This window comes from Chiloscyllium plagiosum, chromosome 27 (assembly GCF_004010195.1).
Source record: "Chiloscyllium plagiosum isolate BGI_BamShark_2017 chromosome 27, ASM401019v2, whole genome shotgun sequence".
Lineage (NCBI taxonomy): Eukaryota > Metazoa > Chordata > Chondrichthyes > Orectolobiformes > Hemiscylliidae > Chiloscyllium > Chiloscyllium plagiosum.
Genome location: NC_057736.1, coordinates 24,580,745 through 24,599,191, shown reverse-complemented (window position 1 = coordinate 24,599,191; position 18,447 = coordinate 24,580,745). Strand labels below are relative to the sequence as shown.

The following is an 18,447-nucleotide window of genomic DNA, read 5'->3' as shown; positions in this document are numbered from 1 at the left end:
AGACCCACCGGATTGGTCAGCTCCTCTGCCTTTCCGCGGATCCCATTGGATCAGATTCAGAGCCCGATTTCTCCCCCCGCCCCCCAAACCCAGGCGGCAGATACCGTCTTTCTATTGGCTGATGTTCGTCCGTGACGTCCGTCTACTGTTTGCGATTGGGCATGGCGCCGCCAATCAGCGCTCACCGCGCGCCCGTCCCGCCTGCATGCCCCGCCCCCCCCACTCGAGCCAACATGTCGGCGGTGAGCAAGGCGCTGAGCCCGCCCGCTCTGTGCCGTTTCCACGGGGCCATGGCCGGCGCGCTCTTGGGGGACTGTATCGGCGGCGAGTTCGAGGGGAAGGAGCTCGTTCGGCTGCAGGACGTGATCGGAGCCGTCCGCGCCCTGGAGGAGCACAGGCAGGAGGAAGGTAATTGCCCGAAAGCCCATCAGTACCGACCGCCCTTTGATGTCAACACCTCCCCGGCCCCCGGGGGAGGGGGCTCCTCTCCAACACCGGCCCACCACCTCCTCCTCTCCAACCCCGGCCCACCACCTCCTCTCCAACCCGGGCCCACCACCTCCTCTCCAACACCGGCCCACCACCTCCTCCTCTCCAACCCCGGCCCACCACCTCCTCTCCAACCCGGGCCCACCACCTCCTCTCCAACACCGGCCCACCACCTCCTCCTCTCCAACCCCGGCCCACCACCTCCTCTCCAACCCGGGCCCACCACCTCCTCTCCAACACAAAATAAACCCTGTCATCCACCCCCACCCCCGCCTCAATTCCCATCCGGAACCTTACTCATCGGCTGCCCCTCACTGTGCATCCCATGTGTTGCTGTCGAGCACGTTCTTGGGTGAAGTTTAATTTGGGGTGGGTTGATGTTTAGTTTTGGACTGGGTTAGTGGTGCTGGAAAAGCACAACAGTTCAGGCAGCACCACTAATTCCAGAGCCTGGTTTACAGCATCTGCAGTCATTGTTTTTACCGAGTTTATTTTTGGACTGCCTGGTCCATTTTCGTTTCTGACGATGGAGTCTGGACGCAACCTTTCCCGGAAATCCGTGTTTTTTTTTTAATCTCCTTCCACTGATAGTGTCAGTTCAATTTCCATCGGAGAAGTAAATAATAGGATTCAAATCTTGCCCTGCCCCGTCTGCTTTTTGCCTGGCAGCTTGGAAAGGTAGTAGCCTTCATCGCGGGATAAATGTTCTGTGTGTCTGACGTTGTCCTGTTTATCGAAATAATGTAGGAATGAATGTCCACACTGACTTGCAGTCTCCATGTCGGGTCAGCTTTAATATTTTTAAATGGCTTCCCCCCCCTACTTCATTGTGGCATAAGCAAATGCTGCATTATTTTAATAGCAGCAACTTTTCTGTGAAGACATTGCTTTGTGAGCTTGGGAATAGGAAATTAAAAAAAAAATAATTAATGTTTGGGGTTGAGGACTTTTCAGTGGAACTGGAAAAGGTTAGAAGGGCAACACGGTTTATGTAAGTGCATAGTCTGGAAAAAGGGGGCAGAATCCAACAAAAGTCCTCTGACCTGAAGATGAGAGACTAAATGATAAAAGGGACAATGGTACAAGGAAGATTAAATGATAATGGGGAAATTAAAGCAACAACAGATGTGTATGGAGGAGACAAATGGAAGAATAGCCAATAAATGCTTTCTAGAAAATTGGAGATAGAGGTGATGGTCTAGATTTATTGAAATCCTTACTTAATCTAGAAGATTGTATGGCACTTAATTGGAAGATAAAGTGCTTTTCTTTTCTAGCTGTTTGGGTTTATTTAAGTGTGCAACCATACACATACAGTATTAGAAACAAACTGACTTATTTGGCTTCTCTAAAAACTTTTAGGTTGCTGTGTGATCACACATCTCGGAGGGCATTAGTCCTGAGTAATGATAGAAAATTAATCACAGATACGTGTGTGCAAAAGACAAAGCTAAATGATTTCAGCCCCCTGCAGTCAGTGTGTCAAGTGAATAGTCCATCTCGGCTTCTCCTGAAGTTCCTTCGATCCCAGTTGTCCCTCATCGGGCAACTCCAGTCATGCCATGTGATATAAAGAATTGGTTGAGCACATTAGATGTAGCAAAGGCCTGTTGTCATTTGTAGTAGTAAAGAGCCATCTGCAGAATTAGCTGTGCCTCAAGGCAACTGTTTTTGTATAGCTACAAGACCTGATAGGAAATTACCCCAGTTTGTCCCATTCCCAAAAAGCTGCATAAAGCCAAATAAGCAAATTACCACTCCATCAGCCTGCACTTGATCATTGCTGAAGTGATAGTCGGTGTTTTCAGTGCTATTGTCAAGCAGCAGGTACCAATAATTTGCTTGCACTCGTCACGTCAGTTTGGGTTGATCTAGATCACTTGGCCCCAGACTGCATTTACAGCCTTGCTCCAAATATGGACAGAAGAATTGAATCATAAAGGTGAGGAGAGAATGACTCGTGCTGTCAAAAACAATTTGTGACCAATTCTGGCAACAGATAAAATTGAAGTGAATGAGAGTCGGGGTGAATATTCAATTGGTCAGAGTCAAGTCTAACACAAAGGCAGATGCTTGTGTTTGACAAATGTCAGTCATCATTAGGATGTAACCCAGAGCCACTCCTGCAGCTATACCATCTTCAACTACTTAATTTATAATGGACCTTCCATTATCATGTCAAAACTGGTGTTGTTTGATTGTACAGCATTGTAAAACAAAATGGTCCACATCCACATGTGGCATGACCTGCGCAGTATTTAGGCTTGGGGTAATAAGTAGGAGAAAGTGAGGACTGCAGATGCTGGGGATCAGAGCTTAAAAATGTGTTGCTGGAAAAGCGCAGCAGGTCAGGCAACAACAAAGAAGAAGGAGAATCGATGTTTCGGGCATAAGCCCTTCTTCAGGAATGAGGAGGGTGTGCCAAAGGAGGAAGAAGGTTTTATCTTAGCCTGCTTGGCACACCTTCCTCATTCCTGAAGAAGGGCTTATGCCCGAAGCGTCAATTCTCCTTCTCCTTTGATGCTGCTGACCTGCTGCGCTTTTCCACCAACTCATTTTTAAGCTTGGGGTAATAAATAGCAAGTAACATTTATGCCATGCAAGTATCAGATAATGACCATCTCCCAAAAAAAAGTAAATCTGACCACATGCTGCTGTTGTCAGTGGCATGTCCATCATTGAATCTCCTACCATCAATATCATCGAGTTTACTATAGACCAGAAAACACATTAATAATGTGGTTCGTGGATACTGATCTCCAATGCTTAGCTTCTTGACCTTGAGAACCAAGCAAGGCAGTCTTGCTTTTCTTTTGCTTAGAACGCCACCATCATGTATGTTGGTATTTGAAATCGAACAGGGTTGTAATGTTTTTAATATAATGCCATGTGGGAAATATTCAGTACCTCCGGTAGCACCTGAAGATTGAGCAGAATTATTATTTTAAATTGTTGATCGACTTCTGTTTTATTTAGCAACACAATACATTAAACAAAATGCTTTCTTGCAATTGTGCTTGTCAGCCTGCATGAATGCTTCAAGTGTTAGTTGCTATTTATATGGATATGGTGAATGTTTTTGTTTTGTGGCCAAGTATTCACTGCTACAGTACCCTGAGGCTAATGCTTGATTTTAGCTATTTGTTATATTTATGTATTTTCTATGTTTTGGTTTATCACAGTGGATTATTTTAGACAATGAATTTATTTTTCAGGCTCTTTAATGTATTCAGATGACACAGCAATGACGAGGTGTGTGGCACAGTCGCTGATTATAAAACAAGACTTTGATGAAATTGATATGGCTAAAAGGTAATAGATTCAATTTAAAGGGTGAAAGTACCGTACAGTGGAGATCTTGTTAAATTGTCTATGAAAGTGTTATGACTTAAACCTAAAAGTCATTGCAAACATACCGAGCTCTTAACATCCCCTTCATTATTTTCTGTGATATTTTGTTTATTGCTCTGATTTACTTACTATGACATTATGATCTTGGAAATTTATAATCTTTATGTAGAAAGGACTTGAAAACATATTGGTGGAAAGACAGTTTGTCTTAACGCAAAGTAGTTTTTTGCCTTATCCTGTTGCATGTATTTATATTTTGTGTGCTTGTATATCTTGATTCCTCACTCTGCTACTATTGGTCATACTCTCAGGTGCCCAGGCCCTAAGTTCTGTAATTCCCTCCCTAAATCTCTGTGCTTCTCTACTTCTCTCTTGCTTTAAAATTGTTCCTCAGACCTACTCTTTTTGAAGAACTATTTTGGTCATAGTTTCAGAGACCATTATCTGGACTGAATATTTGTGGTGGAAGAAACAATTTTGGATCATTCTTTTTCAGTCCTATTCTGCGTTGGAAGTGTACCAACTGTTGAATTGAAAGTCAACAACTTCAGTGTCTAGAGTGTTAGATATGTTTGAGTATACAAGATAGGTCCTAACACTGAAGAATTAGGACATTGTACAGAAGGATTTTGTCAGAATATTTAGGAAGAAATTGATCCCATTGGCATTGTGGTCAATAACTAAAAGTTACAGATAACTAGCAGAGATTTAGAGAATTATATTACACAGTGCAGTCCCCATATTTTGATGAAACAATTGGTGGGGAGGGGGGCGTGCAGCACGGTGGCACAGTGGTTAGCACTGCTGCCTCACAGCTCCAGAGACCCAGGTTCAATTCCCGTCTCAGGCAACTGTCTGTGTGGAGTTTGCACATTCTCCCCGTGTCTGCATGGGTTTCCTCCCACAGTCCAAAAATGTGCAGGTTAGGTGAATTGGCCATGCTAAAATTGCCCGTAGTGTTAGGTGAAGGGGTAAATGTAGGGGAAGGATCTGGGTGGGTTGCTGTTCGGAGGGTTGGTGTGCACTTGTTGGGCTGAAAGGGCCTGTTTCCACGCTGTAAGTAATCTCAAAGATGATACTGATCACCTTTTTTTTTCTTTCATTTATCACAAAGGCAGGCATTTGTTAATATTTCTACATTTAATAAACTGAAACTACTTTTTCTTTTGGAGGACCAGGGTCTTTTTAAGAAGGTGTTTTTCTAGTCTTAATCATTCTTGGATTTGCTGTGCTGTAGGATTAGGATGGGCTGTTAAGATTAGCGAAATGGCTGTGCAAGTATTTACTATGAGCCATGCAGAGACGTTCTACACTGGCTTCTTCAGTTTATTTACTCTTCCCAAAGCAGAAAACGTTTTTTGTTTTAGTGGAATAGGGTAGGGAGAGGAAATAAAGGGGTTTTGGTGTAGATTTTTATGCTCCAAGTTCTCAAGTGGGACTTGTATTCCTGAATGTCTGATTCATGACAGAAAACTGTCCCCCATCTGTATCCTCCTTATTTTCTTTTCTAACTCCTTCCTCAAATTTTACACTTTAAAAAAATGCATTACAATATTGTCTGGTTTTCAAAAAAGGTAAGCATAAACTTCTGTTTAATTATTTTATTTTGCTAGTTTTGTTCTGGAGATAAGTTGGTGGCTGTTCAATGATGTTCCCCTCAATTAATTTTACATTTTAGAATATAAAGCCATTAGGATACTTAAAACAAAAACTTGGGTATACATTGCTTTTGGCTTTCTCACAGAGAAACTAGGTAAAATTCTTTCTGCAAAATACCCCTGACTATAACCTATTTCTCATGTGGCTTAGAACTAGGTCCTAGTGTTCTATTATTAGCAATGATTAAGTAGTGTACGTGAAGCATGTTGCATGGGAGACAATTGATTTATATCACAGAAGCAAGGGTAATGAAACAACTGATATATGCAGGCCATTCTGGAGTGTAGGACAAAGCATGTCATAGTGACCTGATAATAGATTAAGTGACAGATGACAACATGTTGGAACTTTTAGAATGGGAACTTGGGTATAGATGTGGAAGGGTAGGGTAATAAGCTTTATTGGTTAAAGAAATGGTATAGAGTCAATGAGATGTCCAGCGTGGTAAAAGACCCTTCAGACCTGCATGTTGACCAGATATCCTAAATTAATCTAGTTATTTGCCAACATTTGGCCCATGTCCCTCTAAATCCTTCCAATTCACATACCCCTCCATTTGCCTCTTAAATGTTGTAATTGCAGTAGCCTCCAACACTTCCACAGGCTGCTCATTCCATACTCGCACCACCCTCTACATGATAAAGTTGCCCCTTTAGGTCTCTTTTAAATCTTTTCCCTCTCACCTTAAACCTATGCCCTCTAGTTTTGGACTCCCCTACACTGAGGGAAAGATCTTGACTATTCACCCTACATGTGCCCCTCGTGACCTTAAACTTCTGTAAGGTTATTGCTCAGACTCCAATGTTCCAGAGAAAGTAGCCCCAGCTTATTCAGCCTCCCTAGAGGCCAACAGCTCCCTCCCCGCACCCCCCCCCCCAAAAAAAAAACATCCTTGTAAATTTTTTTTGACCCTTTCAAGTTTCACAACATCTTTTCTATAGCAAGGAGATCAGAACTGCAAGTGGCCTACCAATGTCCTGGACAGCCACAACATGACCTCTCTATTCAATGAACTGACCAATAAAGGCAAGCATACATGTGCCTTTTATCACTACCCTGTCTACCTGCAACTCCACTTTCAAGGAACAATGAACTTGGGCTCCAAGATTTCTTTGTTCAGCAACACTTCCCAGGACCTTACCACTAAGTGTATGAATCCTGCTGTGATTTGTCTTTCCAAAATGCAGTACCTTGCATTTATCTAAATGAAACTCTATCTGCCACGCCTTGGCCTATCTGATCAAGGTCTCGTTATACTCTGAGGTGTAACCTTCTTCGCTGTTCACTACACCACCAAATGTGGTGCCATCTGAAAACTTACTAACCATACCTCCTACGTTCACATTCAAATCATTATAGAAATGACAAAAGGCAGTAGACCCAGCATCGATCGTTGTGGCACACCACTGGTCACGGGCCTCCAGTCTAAAAAGCAACCTTCCACCACCACCCTCTGTCTCCTACCTTTCAGACCAGTTCTGTATCCAAATAGCCAATTTTCCCTGTATTCCAAGAACAGATTAAAAGAGGCAATACTGGAAGAGAATTTCATTGTGTGTTTTTAGTGCTAACTGTTGACTCAAGCAAACTGTTCCTGGGAAGTTTCACCAACTCGTATTGCTCAATCCCAAGCTGTCAGAATCTGTGAAGAGGATGAAGACTGTGGTATTATGGGGGCGGGAGAGTGTTTTTGTAACATGAGTTCAAGTATAATCACACAAGTAAGAGACAGAGGAAGGTAAATGGATGACTATATGAGGATACAGAAAGATGGGAAGTGAGAGTTATGTTAAGAGTGGCTAGAGATGCATACACTCTCTCTCAGATTTGAAGCTTTTGCAATCTGAGGGGTTCTGGACAGCACCATCAAATAAGCCCAACTAAATGAGTTCAGGCGCAGGATTTCACAGGTTGTAAACTAAGGATTTCCTGCCCAGCCATGTGCTAGAATAGATAGAAAGATCATAGAAATCTATTTAAGATGACTTTGTGATGTCAGAAAAGGGATTCCACTTTGGATAGTGACATTGGCTTTGAAACAGATGGCAGCCATTCTTCAAGGATTGGTTATATCTGGACTGAGGTTAACACTGTACAACTAAAATGATTACATAGGAGAATAAGGAGGTTGTTTAAACTGGAAACTGAAGAGTGACATGAGACAATTATCCATTTTTAGACAGAGGAAATCCAATACAAAAACTACAGCATGAAATTGTATTGAGACAAATGTTAGAAGGGTGAGGAATGAGTTCAGTGAGATGGAAGCTAAGCTTGGTATTTGACTGTAGAGTGACAGTGGAGTTTTTAAATTGAATAAAAGATTTGTGGAGGCGCAGCATTTAAAATTATAATTCTCAGTTTTAAGCGAGAAAACGTTCCACCATGACCAGTGGTGTGCCACAAGGTTTGATGCTGGGTCCACTGCCTTTGGTAGTGGTTAGAAGCTAAGTTTATTTGGAGCAATAAATCTATAGAGATTAGAAAAATAATTTGAAAGTAGAAGATAAGGCAAGTTGAGAAATAATTCAGGAATTGTCTTTAAAAAAAAAACAGAAAAGTAACTTCCAACTAAATCAGCTTAAAAAATGGAATTATCAATCATCAGTTGTATTCAGGAGAAAGAAAAATTGTCAATTTTGTACATCAGAAAATTGAATAGTATTGAAGTATTTCACATCCCTCGCTAAAAAAGGAAAGATACTAGAGAGAATTGAATCTTGAGAGTATGATGAGCAATATAGAAAAAATGAATCGTCTTGAGAAGCTACTGTGCTAGGACTTAGTGGAAAATATTTTTCAATCTGAAGGGAAATGAAGCAAGAAATCATAATCTCAGGGCTTTGTGTGGCTAATCTAGTACATAATCTTTGGAGAGACTGAGTTAATATAGTCCATACCAGCCAGTTAGTTTTTAATATTAGTGATAGAGTAAATTTTAGAGTTTAGATAAACTTGAAATTCCCATGTATCTAGCTTATGAAAACAATGGTTAGCAATCAGTGTGAATTTTAGGTGGTATGATTGATCATTTCTTCACTGAAGTTCAATGTTGTAGATAGGGGAATTGCTTTGAATATGTAGTGGATGATAAAGTGCGATCCAAGAAATTACAAGAAAGGTTTGCAGTATTGAATTGAGTGGAATTCCTTATAGGATTGAGAACTGAGAAATCAGTTAAAATAATTTTTTCAGTGGTTTGGATACATGCTGTAGAGGAATAATGTCAGTATTTGTAATGATACAAGCATAGGTATAATTCATTCTTAGGTGATGAAAGGAAGCTGTGCAAGATTATTAACAATATCTGGGAATGGGCAAAAAACATGAAAATAGAACTCAATGCTAATAATGTTTGAACAGGAAAAAAAGAACAGGTATTATTCTGTGAATTGAAACAAACTTGATAGTGGAAAGAACAGTATATGCAAACAAGGAATTTGCTTGTTCATGTTTAGAGTACATTAAGGTCATTTCCTTGCATTGATAAGGCTGTTAATACAAACTGAATATTAGATTTTATCAATGGGCATAAAATATAAAAGCCAAGAGGCAATCAATGATGAGCTTTAAAAATCTTAAGATCTGTGTTGCATGCATTATTGGGCTCCACATTATAGATAGGTTGTCAAGCTTTAGTCAATTTGCAGAATATTAAGTTGTTACCTGATGTAGAAAATAAAAATAGGAAAGCAGACTTGCAAAATTGGGTCCTTTTTGGATAATGCAGGTTACTAGGTGAATGACAGATGAATGTTTATATAAAGGATGGGATAGAGTGAATAAATAATTTTCAGTTGTTGACCGATCTAACATCAAAGGCCACAGATTTAAGATATTTCGAAGATTGGTTAAGATAAATTTCTTTAATAGTTGCAAGGCTGTTGAAATCATGTCCAGAGTTGGTATTTGCCGCAGGAGCCATTTAATATTCAAGATTAGATCAGGTAGTTAATGAAGTGATTTGGCAACAGGACAATAATTCTGATTAGAACAATTCGCTCATGTGAAGTGTAAGTACAGGCCTGAACTGAATGGTCTAGTTCTACGTTCTGGCAGTTACTTAGAAGCCAAGAATGTCATTTTAGAGCAGCTGCATATGAGTAACTCTTGCTTATGGGCAGTTAAAATGAAGATTAAGGACTAACTTGTTATAATGGCTATAATGTTCCCCTCTGGTCGGGCATGTTCCACATAAAGCAGGAATAACAAGCATGAACCGTTTAGTCATATTGCAAGTGGATGAAAGATGGGACCAGCTGAAGCACTCTGCATCAGTTTATCACTTTCTATCCTGATAATAAAAGAAAATTGGTTTCTATCAGGAGGCTGGATACAGGATTCTTTGTCTGAGGTAGCCCTATAAGGTAAATACTATTGGAGTACAACTTTTAGGAAGATAATTTTGCTGTTTAGGTAAGTGTACTGTAAATTGATATGGTGATGATCGAAGGAAAGTATGTGATATAAAAGCAAAAATTGCAGATGTTGGAGATGTGAAATAAAAACCAAAACTGTTAGAATGAAGAAGTAACTCGGTCTCAGTGAGACTCAATGTTGACTCTGTTTTGCTGTCCTTAGATGGTCCCAGTCCTGTTGAAATTTTCCAGTACTTTTTGGTTGAGAAAGTTCTAGCATTGCCAGTTCTGATTATCCCTCTTCGAGATGAGATTTGAAAAAGCGTTTACTGCTGAATATATATTTTGATGTTTTTCAATAACGAATGAGATACTGTTTGAAGTTTATGAAAAAAAATAAGAAACGCATTACTTTTGTCTTTACTACCTTAGGTTTGCTGAAGAATACAAAGAACAGCCGGACCGTGGGTATGGAAATGGTGTCATTCGTGTATTTAAGAAACTTCTAAATCCAAACTGTAATGATGTCTTTAAACCAGCAAGGGAACAGTTTAAAGGAAAGGGTTCTTACGGAAATGGAGGTGCCATGAGGATTGCCCCAATAGCACTGGCATATCCTGATGTTCAGGATGTTAAAAAGGTCAGATTAATGGAGCTTTTGTAGTTTAGTTTTGTCCAAATAAGAGATTTTATTATTGATTTTACTTTCTATTCCTTCCATCCACTGCCCCATTAATATTAATAGTCCATCTTTTAGAGCAGAAAAATTCATTGTTTAAATATTATTCCCATCATTTCTCTATCATGACTGCACAATCTTTCTTGGCCTCCAAGTGTCTGTTCACTTGATAATTCTACTTTGATTTAAAACAAAAACAGAAATTGCTGGAGAAACTGGCAAGCAGCTGTGGGAAGAAACCAGAGTGAGTATTTTTGAGCTGGTGACTCTTCAAGAGAAGTTTTGGTAGTTTTGGGGGAGGGTGGATGGAGATGGAGATGGAGATGGATCAAAACCCAGAGAGAGATATAAAAGGGGTAGGTAAACAAGGAAACAATAGTTAGTAGGCCAGGACAGAAGAAAGGCTGAATAAGTGATAGTAAGAGCTATGAGTTAGAAAATGTTGGCATGGGAACAAAGTGGTGTGTTGAAGCAGTGACAACTGGAAGCTTGGGGTCATTTTGATGGACAGAGCGCAGGCGTTCTGTAAAGCATTCGTCCAGCCCATAGCCCACACATTTGCATTTAATGCAAAAAGGACCCTAAGCTTCCAATTGCTTGCACTTCAATATTCCGCTGTGTTCCCATGTCAACATTTGTAGCAAGAAAAGCACAGCCGAGGAGCAGGCGCATCAATGTTTTGAGCATAAGCCCTTCATCAGGATTCCTGATTCTTTTGCTCCTCGAACGCTGGCTGACCGACTTTGCTTTTCTTGCTACAAATGTAGCACCACACTCCGACACCACACTCTTCTACTCTGGTCTCCAGCATCAGCAGTCCTCACTTTCTCCTAATATTTGTAGCAAACCTGCCAAAGTGTTCCAGCTAGCCTCAGCGCCAGCTCGAAGAACATCTCATTTTCTGTTTGGGGATCCTGCAGCGTCTAGGACTCAACGTTGAGTACAATAATGTCAGAGCCTGATTCCATCCTTCCACGTGTTTTTTTGGACCAATCTCTCTCACTGTCCTGTTATGACATGGGTTGCTTTTAACACAGTCTCCATTCCCAATTACTCCTAAGCTCACTATCACATTATATGGTTGCATTCAGCACATGCTCACTCTTTTCCCTTTCAGCTAGATACTAATGGCTCTGATGAAGTGGCATTAACTCTGCTTTCTTCTCACACCTGCCACTCATCTTAGTTAATTATTGGTACAATTTGGATTTAGTCAATCAGCCTGTAACATATAATGAGATTGAGACAATTATGGAAGCCATGTATGGTGGAGTGGCAGCTGCAGGAAAAGAGTGAAACTCCTTTGGTTGACATTTTACAATTAATCTTGGACTAATTGTACCCTTATGCTTTTGTTCGCTTGCCAGAGTTTATCTAGACTAGTGGATTACCTGGGGCATTGCTTATGGGAAGTTAGATGGTGGTCTGTCTTTTGAGGACTAGGAACATTATTTTATGTAATACCCATAGTACTAACATAAGGAGCTTTGTGATGATAAGTCTAATTGCTGTTAAGTGCCACTGTCGATTTTAAAAATTACAAATTCCTTTTGAATTTATAATTGCAGATTGGGAAGTGCTTTGAACTTATTTATTCCGGGCCAGCAACACTCAAAATTTAAAAGTTGTTCTATGTTTGTAACACACTCTGATCTTGGCTTTGTGACAGATATGAACTAAGCTATATTTTTATATATCCATGGATTTGACAGGTCTTTGCTAATAGTGAATTAGAGGTGGTGCTGGTGAAATGGACAGAGGCTACAGAGAGAGGAGCATGTTCATAGTTTGATTTTGGGAAGTTTGTTGGATTTGACCACTGACAATAAAGTTAGTGATTTGATTTTCTGGAAAACTGAATACAAGTAGCCCCATGTTAATGGATAACTTAAACATTGCTAAAAGAAGGCAATACGTCTTCAGCTTTCTGTCATGCAATCACTAAAGACTTTTGGTGGATGGGGAGAAGGGGCTCCTATATCTACAGGATGTACAGACGTCAGGCCATCATTGACATTGAATTGCAGAAGAGCAGTTAACTGTCAATTTTAATTCTCAGAACAGGCATGTAGATTCTGATTGGTGAGGCTGTTGCCATGGGATACAATAAAGATTGGCCTTGTCCATGATCCTTTTTTATTTCATGAAAATTATACACTGTACAAATTCCTTTTACTTACATAAACAGGGTCCTGTGTGTTAATATATGTAACTCCTAGCAAGTGCAATTGAATCATAATGCAAACCTGACTGACTGACGTCTTCAATTGTCCCTTTTTACCCAGTCTGCTGTTTGTCATATTGCAAGACAAAAAGCTTAAACTCATTGTCTCTTTTTAGCAACTTTTGAGTTCTGTAACTAAACAATTGCTGGTTATATAAATAGATAACTGGGAACTATTAAAATTTGATTTGCTGAAGTCTTGGAAAGCAAAAGCAGGATTAACATTTACTCAGAGAACTAATCCTAAAAAGTACATGTTAATACTTTATTTATCTTTGTTCCACATATTAAGAAACAAAATCAGATACTGTGCTTAAATTCCACAGCAGTATGTTTTAACTTCAATACTTCTGTCAGGGTATCAACCCAGGCTGAGATAGCTGAAAGCTCTTAGGAGGAAGTATGAAGCCAGCCAACAATCTTGTACAAAACCTTTGCATCAAAGAACAAAGGCAACTTATCACCTCCTGTATATTATCTGCTAAATCTATCTGTGGACTCCAAGCAATTGAGCAAAGGCTGATGAGAGTTCAGTGGAGCTTCCTAATCAAAACAAAGGAAGAAAAATTTGTATTCACATAGCAATCTTCACAATCTTGAGTTCTGAATGATGTACCTTTTTTCTCTTGCAAAAATTTAGACAGTATTGAAACGTAGTGCTGGAGAAACCAGTAGCTCTTGTTACGTTTATGCAGCGAAACAGAATTAATATTCTCAAGTCCAATCTGACCATTTGGAAGCGAAAACCGATTGAAATGTGATGGATTAGATATTGTAGGAAGTGATGTAGAGGGGCAAGTGGAAGTGAAGGAAAGGTCAGGATGAAGGGAGGGTGAGGGGGATTAGAGAAGAGCTGACACAAAATAAAAGGCAAAGGGAGTGTTAGAGGACGCAGAGAAAAAAATATAATGTAGGTCAAAAGTGGGTAAATAATTGGTTTTTATTGAAGAATATAGATCCGGTCTTGTTGAGGGAACGGCATCAGCGTCAACTGAAAAAGTTTGCCAGGATTAAATCCACGGCTTGTAAAAGACTACAGTTTTCATGTTTTGTCTAGACTGATTAGCTCTTAGCAGCCCTTATCTTAGTTTTCCAGTTGTTTTATAGAGAACTTGATATTGTTACATTTGTCCAGTTTGTCATAGATCCTTAATGTGCGTTGCTTGCTATAGTACTTTTTTTTGCCTGATGTGCCTTAAGCAGCTTCTTGAGAGATTCACTGGTTTTAATATATCACTGGTTTACCTGTACGATTAGTGATTGCAATGATACACAGTCATCGAGATCTACAGCACAGAAAAGGGCATCTCAGCCCAACATGTCTGCGCCGGTCAAAAACAAAGATCCAACCTCTGAAGAAGGGTCACTGGAACCAAAACATTAACTCTGCTTTCTCTCCACAGATGGTGCCTGCCACATCTGCTGAGGTTTTGAAGCAATTTCTTTTGTTTCCCATAGCCTTGTATTCTTTGGAGTTGCGCATCTAAAATATTTCTTAAATGAAATGAGAATTTCTGCCTGTACTACCCTTTACAGATAGTGAGTTCCAGATTCCCATCACCCTCTGGGTGAAAGTTTTTCTATGCCTCTCCTCCAAACCTCCTGTCCCTATTTTACTCTATGCCCAGTCATTGATTCCTCCATCAAGGGGAAAAGTTTCTTCCTGCCTAACCTGTCTATGTCCCTCGTAATTTCATACATCTCAATCGTGTCCCACCTCAAATTTCTCTGCTCTAAGGAAAAACAATCCTAGTCTGTACAAAACAAAAACAGAAATTACTGGAGAAACTCACCAGATGTGGAAGCATAGAGTTATAGAGCTGTTCAGCACGGAAACAGATCCTTCAGTCCAACTCATCCAAGCTGACCAGATATCCTAACCTAATCTAGTCCCATTTGCCAGCACTTGGTCCATATCCCTCTAAACCTTTCCTATTCGTATACCCATTCAGATGTCTTTTAAATGTTGTAATTGTACCAGCCTCCACCACTTCCTCTGGCAGCTCATTCCATATGCACATCACCTTCTGTGTGAAAAAGATTCCCCTTAGGTCTCTTTTAAGTTTTTCCCCCCTCATCCTAAACCTATGTCCTCTAGTTCTGGACTCCCCCACCTCTGGGAAAAGATCTTGTCTATTTACCCTATCCATGTCCCTCACAATTTTATAAACCTCCAGAACGTCACCCCTCAGCTTTTGATGCTCCAGGGAAAACAGCCCCAGCCTGTTCACCCTCATGGGCCTGAAAAGTTAGCTCTGCTTTCTGTCCCCAGATGCTGCAAGATCTGCTGAGTTTTTCCAGCAATTTATGTTTTTGTTTCAGACTTCCAACATTCACAGTTCTTTGTTTATTCCTTGTCTGTCCAATTATCCACATGTGAAACTCTCCATCCCAGGCAGCATACTGTCTTCTGCACCCTCTCCAGTGCTGTCACATTCCAATAATGTGGATTTCAGAACTCCATGCAATACTCTAGCTGTAGCTTAACTAGCACTTTATGGTTCCAGCTTAACCACCCTGCTTTTAAACTCTATGCCTTAGCTAATAAAGGCAAGTATACCATATGCCACCTTAACCGCTTTATCCATCTGCCCTGATTCCTTGGGGGGGGGGGGGGGAGCGGGAGCGGGAGCTAGTATGCATCCACACCAAGGTCCCTCTGATCCTCGGTGCTTCCATGGGCCCTACAGTTCATCATGTATTCGAAGTCTTGCCTTACCCAAGTCCATTATCTCACATTTATCCAGATCGAATTCCATTTATCACTGATCAGCCCATCTATATCCTCCTGCAATCTAAGGCTCTCCGCCTCACTATTTATTCCTTACACCAATTTTTGTATCATCTGTAAATTTATTGATCAACCCTCTTACATTCAGGTCTAAATCATTTTTAATGTAAACCACAAACAGCAAGGTCCCCAGTTCTGATCCCTTAGGGACTGCACTGGAGACGTAACTCCGTTTGGAAAACCCCCCTGCTGCTGTTACCTGCCGCTCAGCTAATTGTGGATCCACTATGACAATTTTTTTGAATCCCATGAGCTCTTATCTTTGCTTCAGTCTCCCATGTAGCACTTTATTGAAAACCTTGCTGAAGTCCAAGTTGACCATATCAAAAGCATTACCTTCATCTACACATCTGATCACTTCTGTGAAAAATTCAGTCAAGTTGGTCAGATGTGACCTCCCCTTAACAAAACCATGCTGGCTATTCTTGATTAATCCCTCCCTCTTCAAATACAGATTAATTCTGCCCCTCAGAATTGCTTCCAATAGTTTCCCCATTACTGAGGTTAGACTGCCTTGTAGTTTCCTCATTTATCCTTTGCTCCCTTCTTGAATAATGGTACCACATTGGCTGTCCTTCAGTACTCCAGCACGCCTCCTGTGGCCTGAGGAATTGAAAATTTTTGCAAATGTCTCTGCTGTTTACTTCCTTGCCTCATCCAACAACCTAGGATACATTTCATCTAGTCCTGGATGCTTATCTACCTTTAAGCCTGCCAGACCCCTCGGAACCTCCTCTATCTCTGCACATGTTAAAATTGTTTTCACAGAGCTTCTCCTTGATTTCTATACCCATATTTTCCCCCTCAAGAGTATTAATTTAGAACCCACCTACATCTAGTTCCATGCACGAATTTCCACTGTGATCCTTAATGTGCCATACTCTTCCCTTATCCTTTTGCCTTTAATGCTTCTCTAAAACCACATGGAATTTCCTTTTATTTTACCTGCTAGTATCCTTTCCTGTTTTGGCTCTCTTTTTAAGTTCCCTCTTGCACATTCTACATTCCTCTGGAACCTCTGCTATTTGAACCCTCCATTTACCGTAAGCTTCCCCTTTTTTCTTAATCCACTGCTGTATAACACTCTATCTAGGGTTCACAGGATTTGATGGTCCCACCCTCTTTCTCTATTGTAACATGTTGGCCCATACTCTTATTTCCATCTTGAATACATCCCACTATTCCGAGACATACTTTCAGGTTCCCAGTCTAGTCTGCCCAAGCCATATTTGACCTTATTAAAGTCCGCTTTCTTTCAATTTAGATCTTTGATTGCAGGTTTGTTGAAATAACTCTAGAAAATTTAAAAACAGGTATACAACTGGTAATATAATATTTAAATTGTATAGAAATATTACACTGGGAGGGGTGGGGAAATAACATAATTCACCTTTTTTTTTTCTTGGGAATTTTGGGTGCACACTGTAGTGAACATGACAGATGAATATTACTGGTCATGTTAAAGGTAAAGACAGGAGTCCCTACCTGGAACACTATATATTTGCAAGCTCAAATCATGGTGACAATAATGTTTCAGCTCCAAATAGTTGACGGTTCTTTTTATTTTTGGCTGTTCAACTCATGAATAGTAACACTGAAGAATCCCAAACATGTTGTTCAAAATGGAACCAGTTATATTTAAACAAATATTTCTATGCTATTAAAAGGAACACTTTGTTTTCAAATACAAAATACTACTCCGTTTTTTTTTTCACAGCCAACACATTGTCATTCATTTAATGATTTGAGGTGAACGTTTGAATAGTACATCCTAACTTAAAATAATCTCTAAATGCTAGTGAAAGATTGACTTAATTTGTGTTATACATTCAGCTAAGTTGAAAACATGTCAAAAAGCTAAGTTCCAAACTTGAGTCCAGTAAAATGTACTTTTTTTTTAGTGCCTCAAGCAGAGGGATTGCATTTGGAAAACTACTATCAAAGGGTTATATTTCTGAAGATTTGATGAGGTGTTGAAAGTTAAAGTGTAGGGAACAAATGTTCAGTATTTAGCTATCTATACAATTATTATTGGCCAGAGACACTTTAGTACAATATCAGCTCAGTATTTTCATTCAAAATACAATCTGTGTATACATGAACTTCATCAGCTAAAGAAGAATGTTATTATAATCTGTCTATGCTAACTTTAATTTTTTTAATAATAGTTTGCAAAGAAAAATGCTGAAGTGACGCATGCTTCCTCACTGGGTTATAACGGTGCTATCTTGCAAGCCCTTGCTGTCCATCACGCTCTACAAGGGGAGTTACAGAAGGACAACTATTTGGATTACCTCATTGGAGAAATGCAGTTGCTTGAGAATGATGAAAAATCTCTGTCAGATGCAAGAGAGTGAGTACTGGCCTCTGGTGGCTAATGGCTTCATATCTTTTGATAACTTGATATGAAAATCTTATGGTTTTATCCATGTATATATTTATCGATATGTTACAAGAATTGACCTTTTAATTATATTCTACTTGTATAACATTGAATATTAAGGTGCTAAGAGGAAATGTTGTTTCTGCTACTAAAGACTGTAAGATAAAGTAGAAGATATTTCTTACCATAATTTTTCTCGGGTTAACTTAGGTTTCTATCAGCTCATAAATTTCATACTGAGAGAATCGTGAAAGATATGTCATTTGATGTTTACTCTCTAGCAAGCATTTTTTTCTCTTCACTTCTAATAGAACATAGAACAGTACAGCACAGAGCAGGCCCTTCAGCCCACGATGTTGTGCCAACCACTGATCCTCATGTATGCACCCTCTGCTTCCGCATTTCCTCCCTCACCGGTGCTTCATTCTAGCGATGAAGCCTTCCATATATAATTTTAGGCAACAAATATTGACAAGTTATTGGAATGTAATGGGACGTATAATTTACCGTAGT

The 18,447-nt window shown here is 40.0% G+C and overlaps 1 protein-coding gene across 1 annotated transcript in view; it reads left to right on the top strand.

Annotated features, from left to right (window-relative positions):
• Positions 1-224: 224 nt before the first annotated feature.
• The window catches only part of adprs (ADP-ribosylserine hydrolase), a 29,942-nt gene continuing 11,719 nt past the window's right edge, over positions 225-18,447 (top strand). Inside the window, exons 1-4 of the mRNA XM_043717694.1 lie at positions 225-408; positions 3,705-3,801; positions 10,290-10,497; positions 17,720-17,904. Coding sequence (XP_043573629.1) covers positions 234-408; positions 3,705-3,801; positions 10,290-10,497; positions 17,720-17,904 — 665 coding nt within the window. The 5' untranslated portion in view covers positions 225-233. The remainder of the gene's footprint in view (positions 409-3,704; positions 3,802-10,289; positions 10,498-17,719; positions 17,905-18,447) is intronic.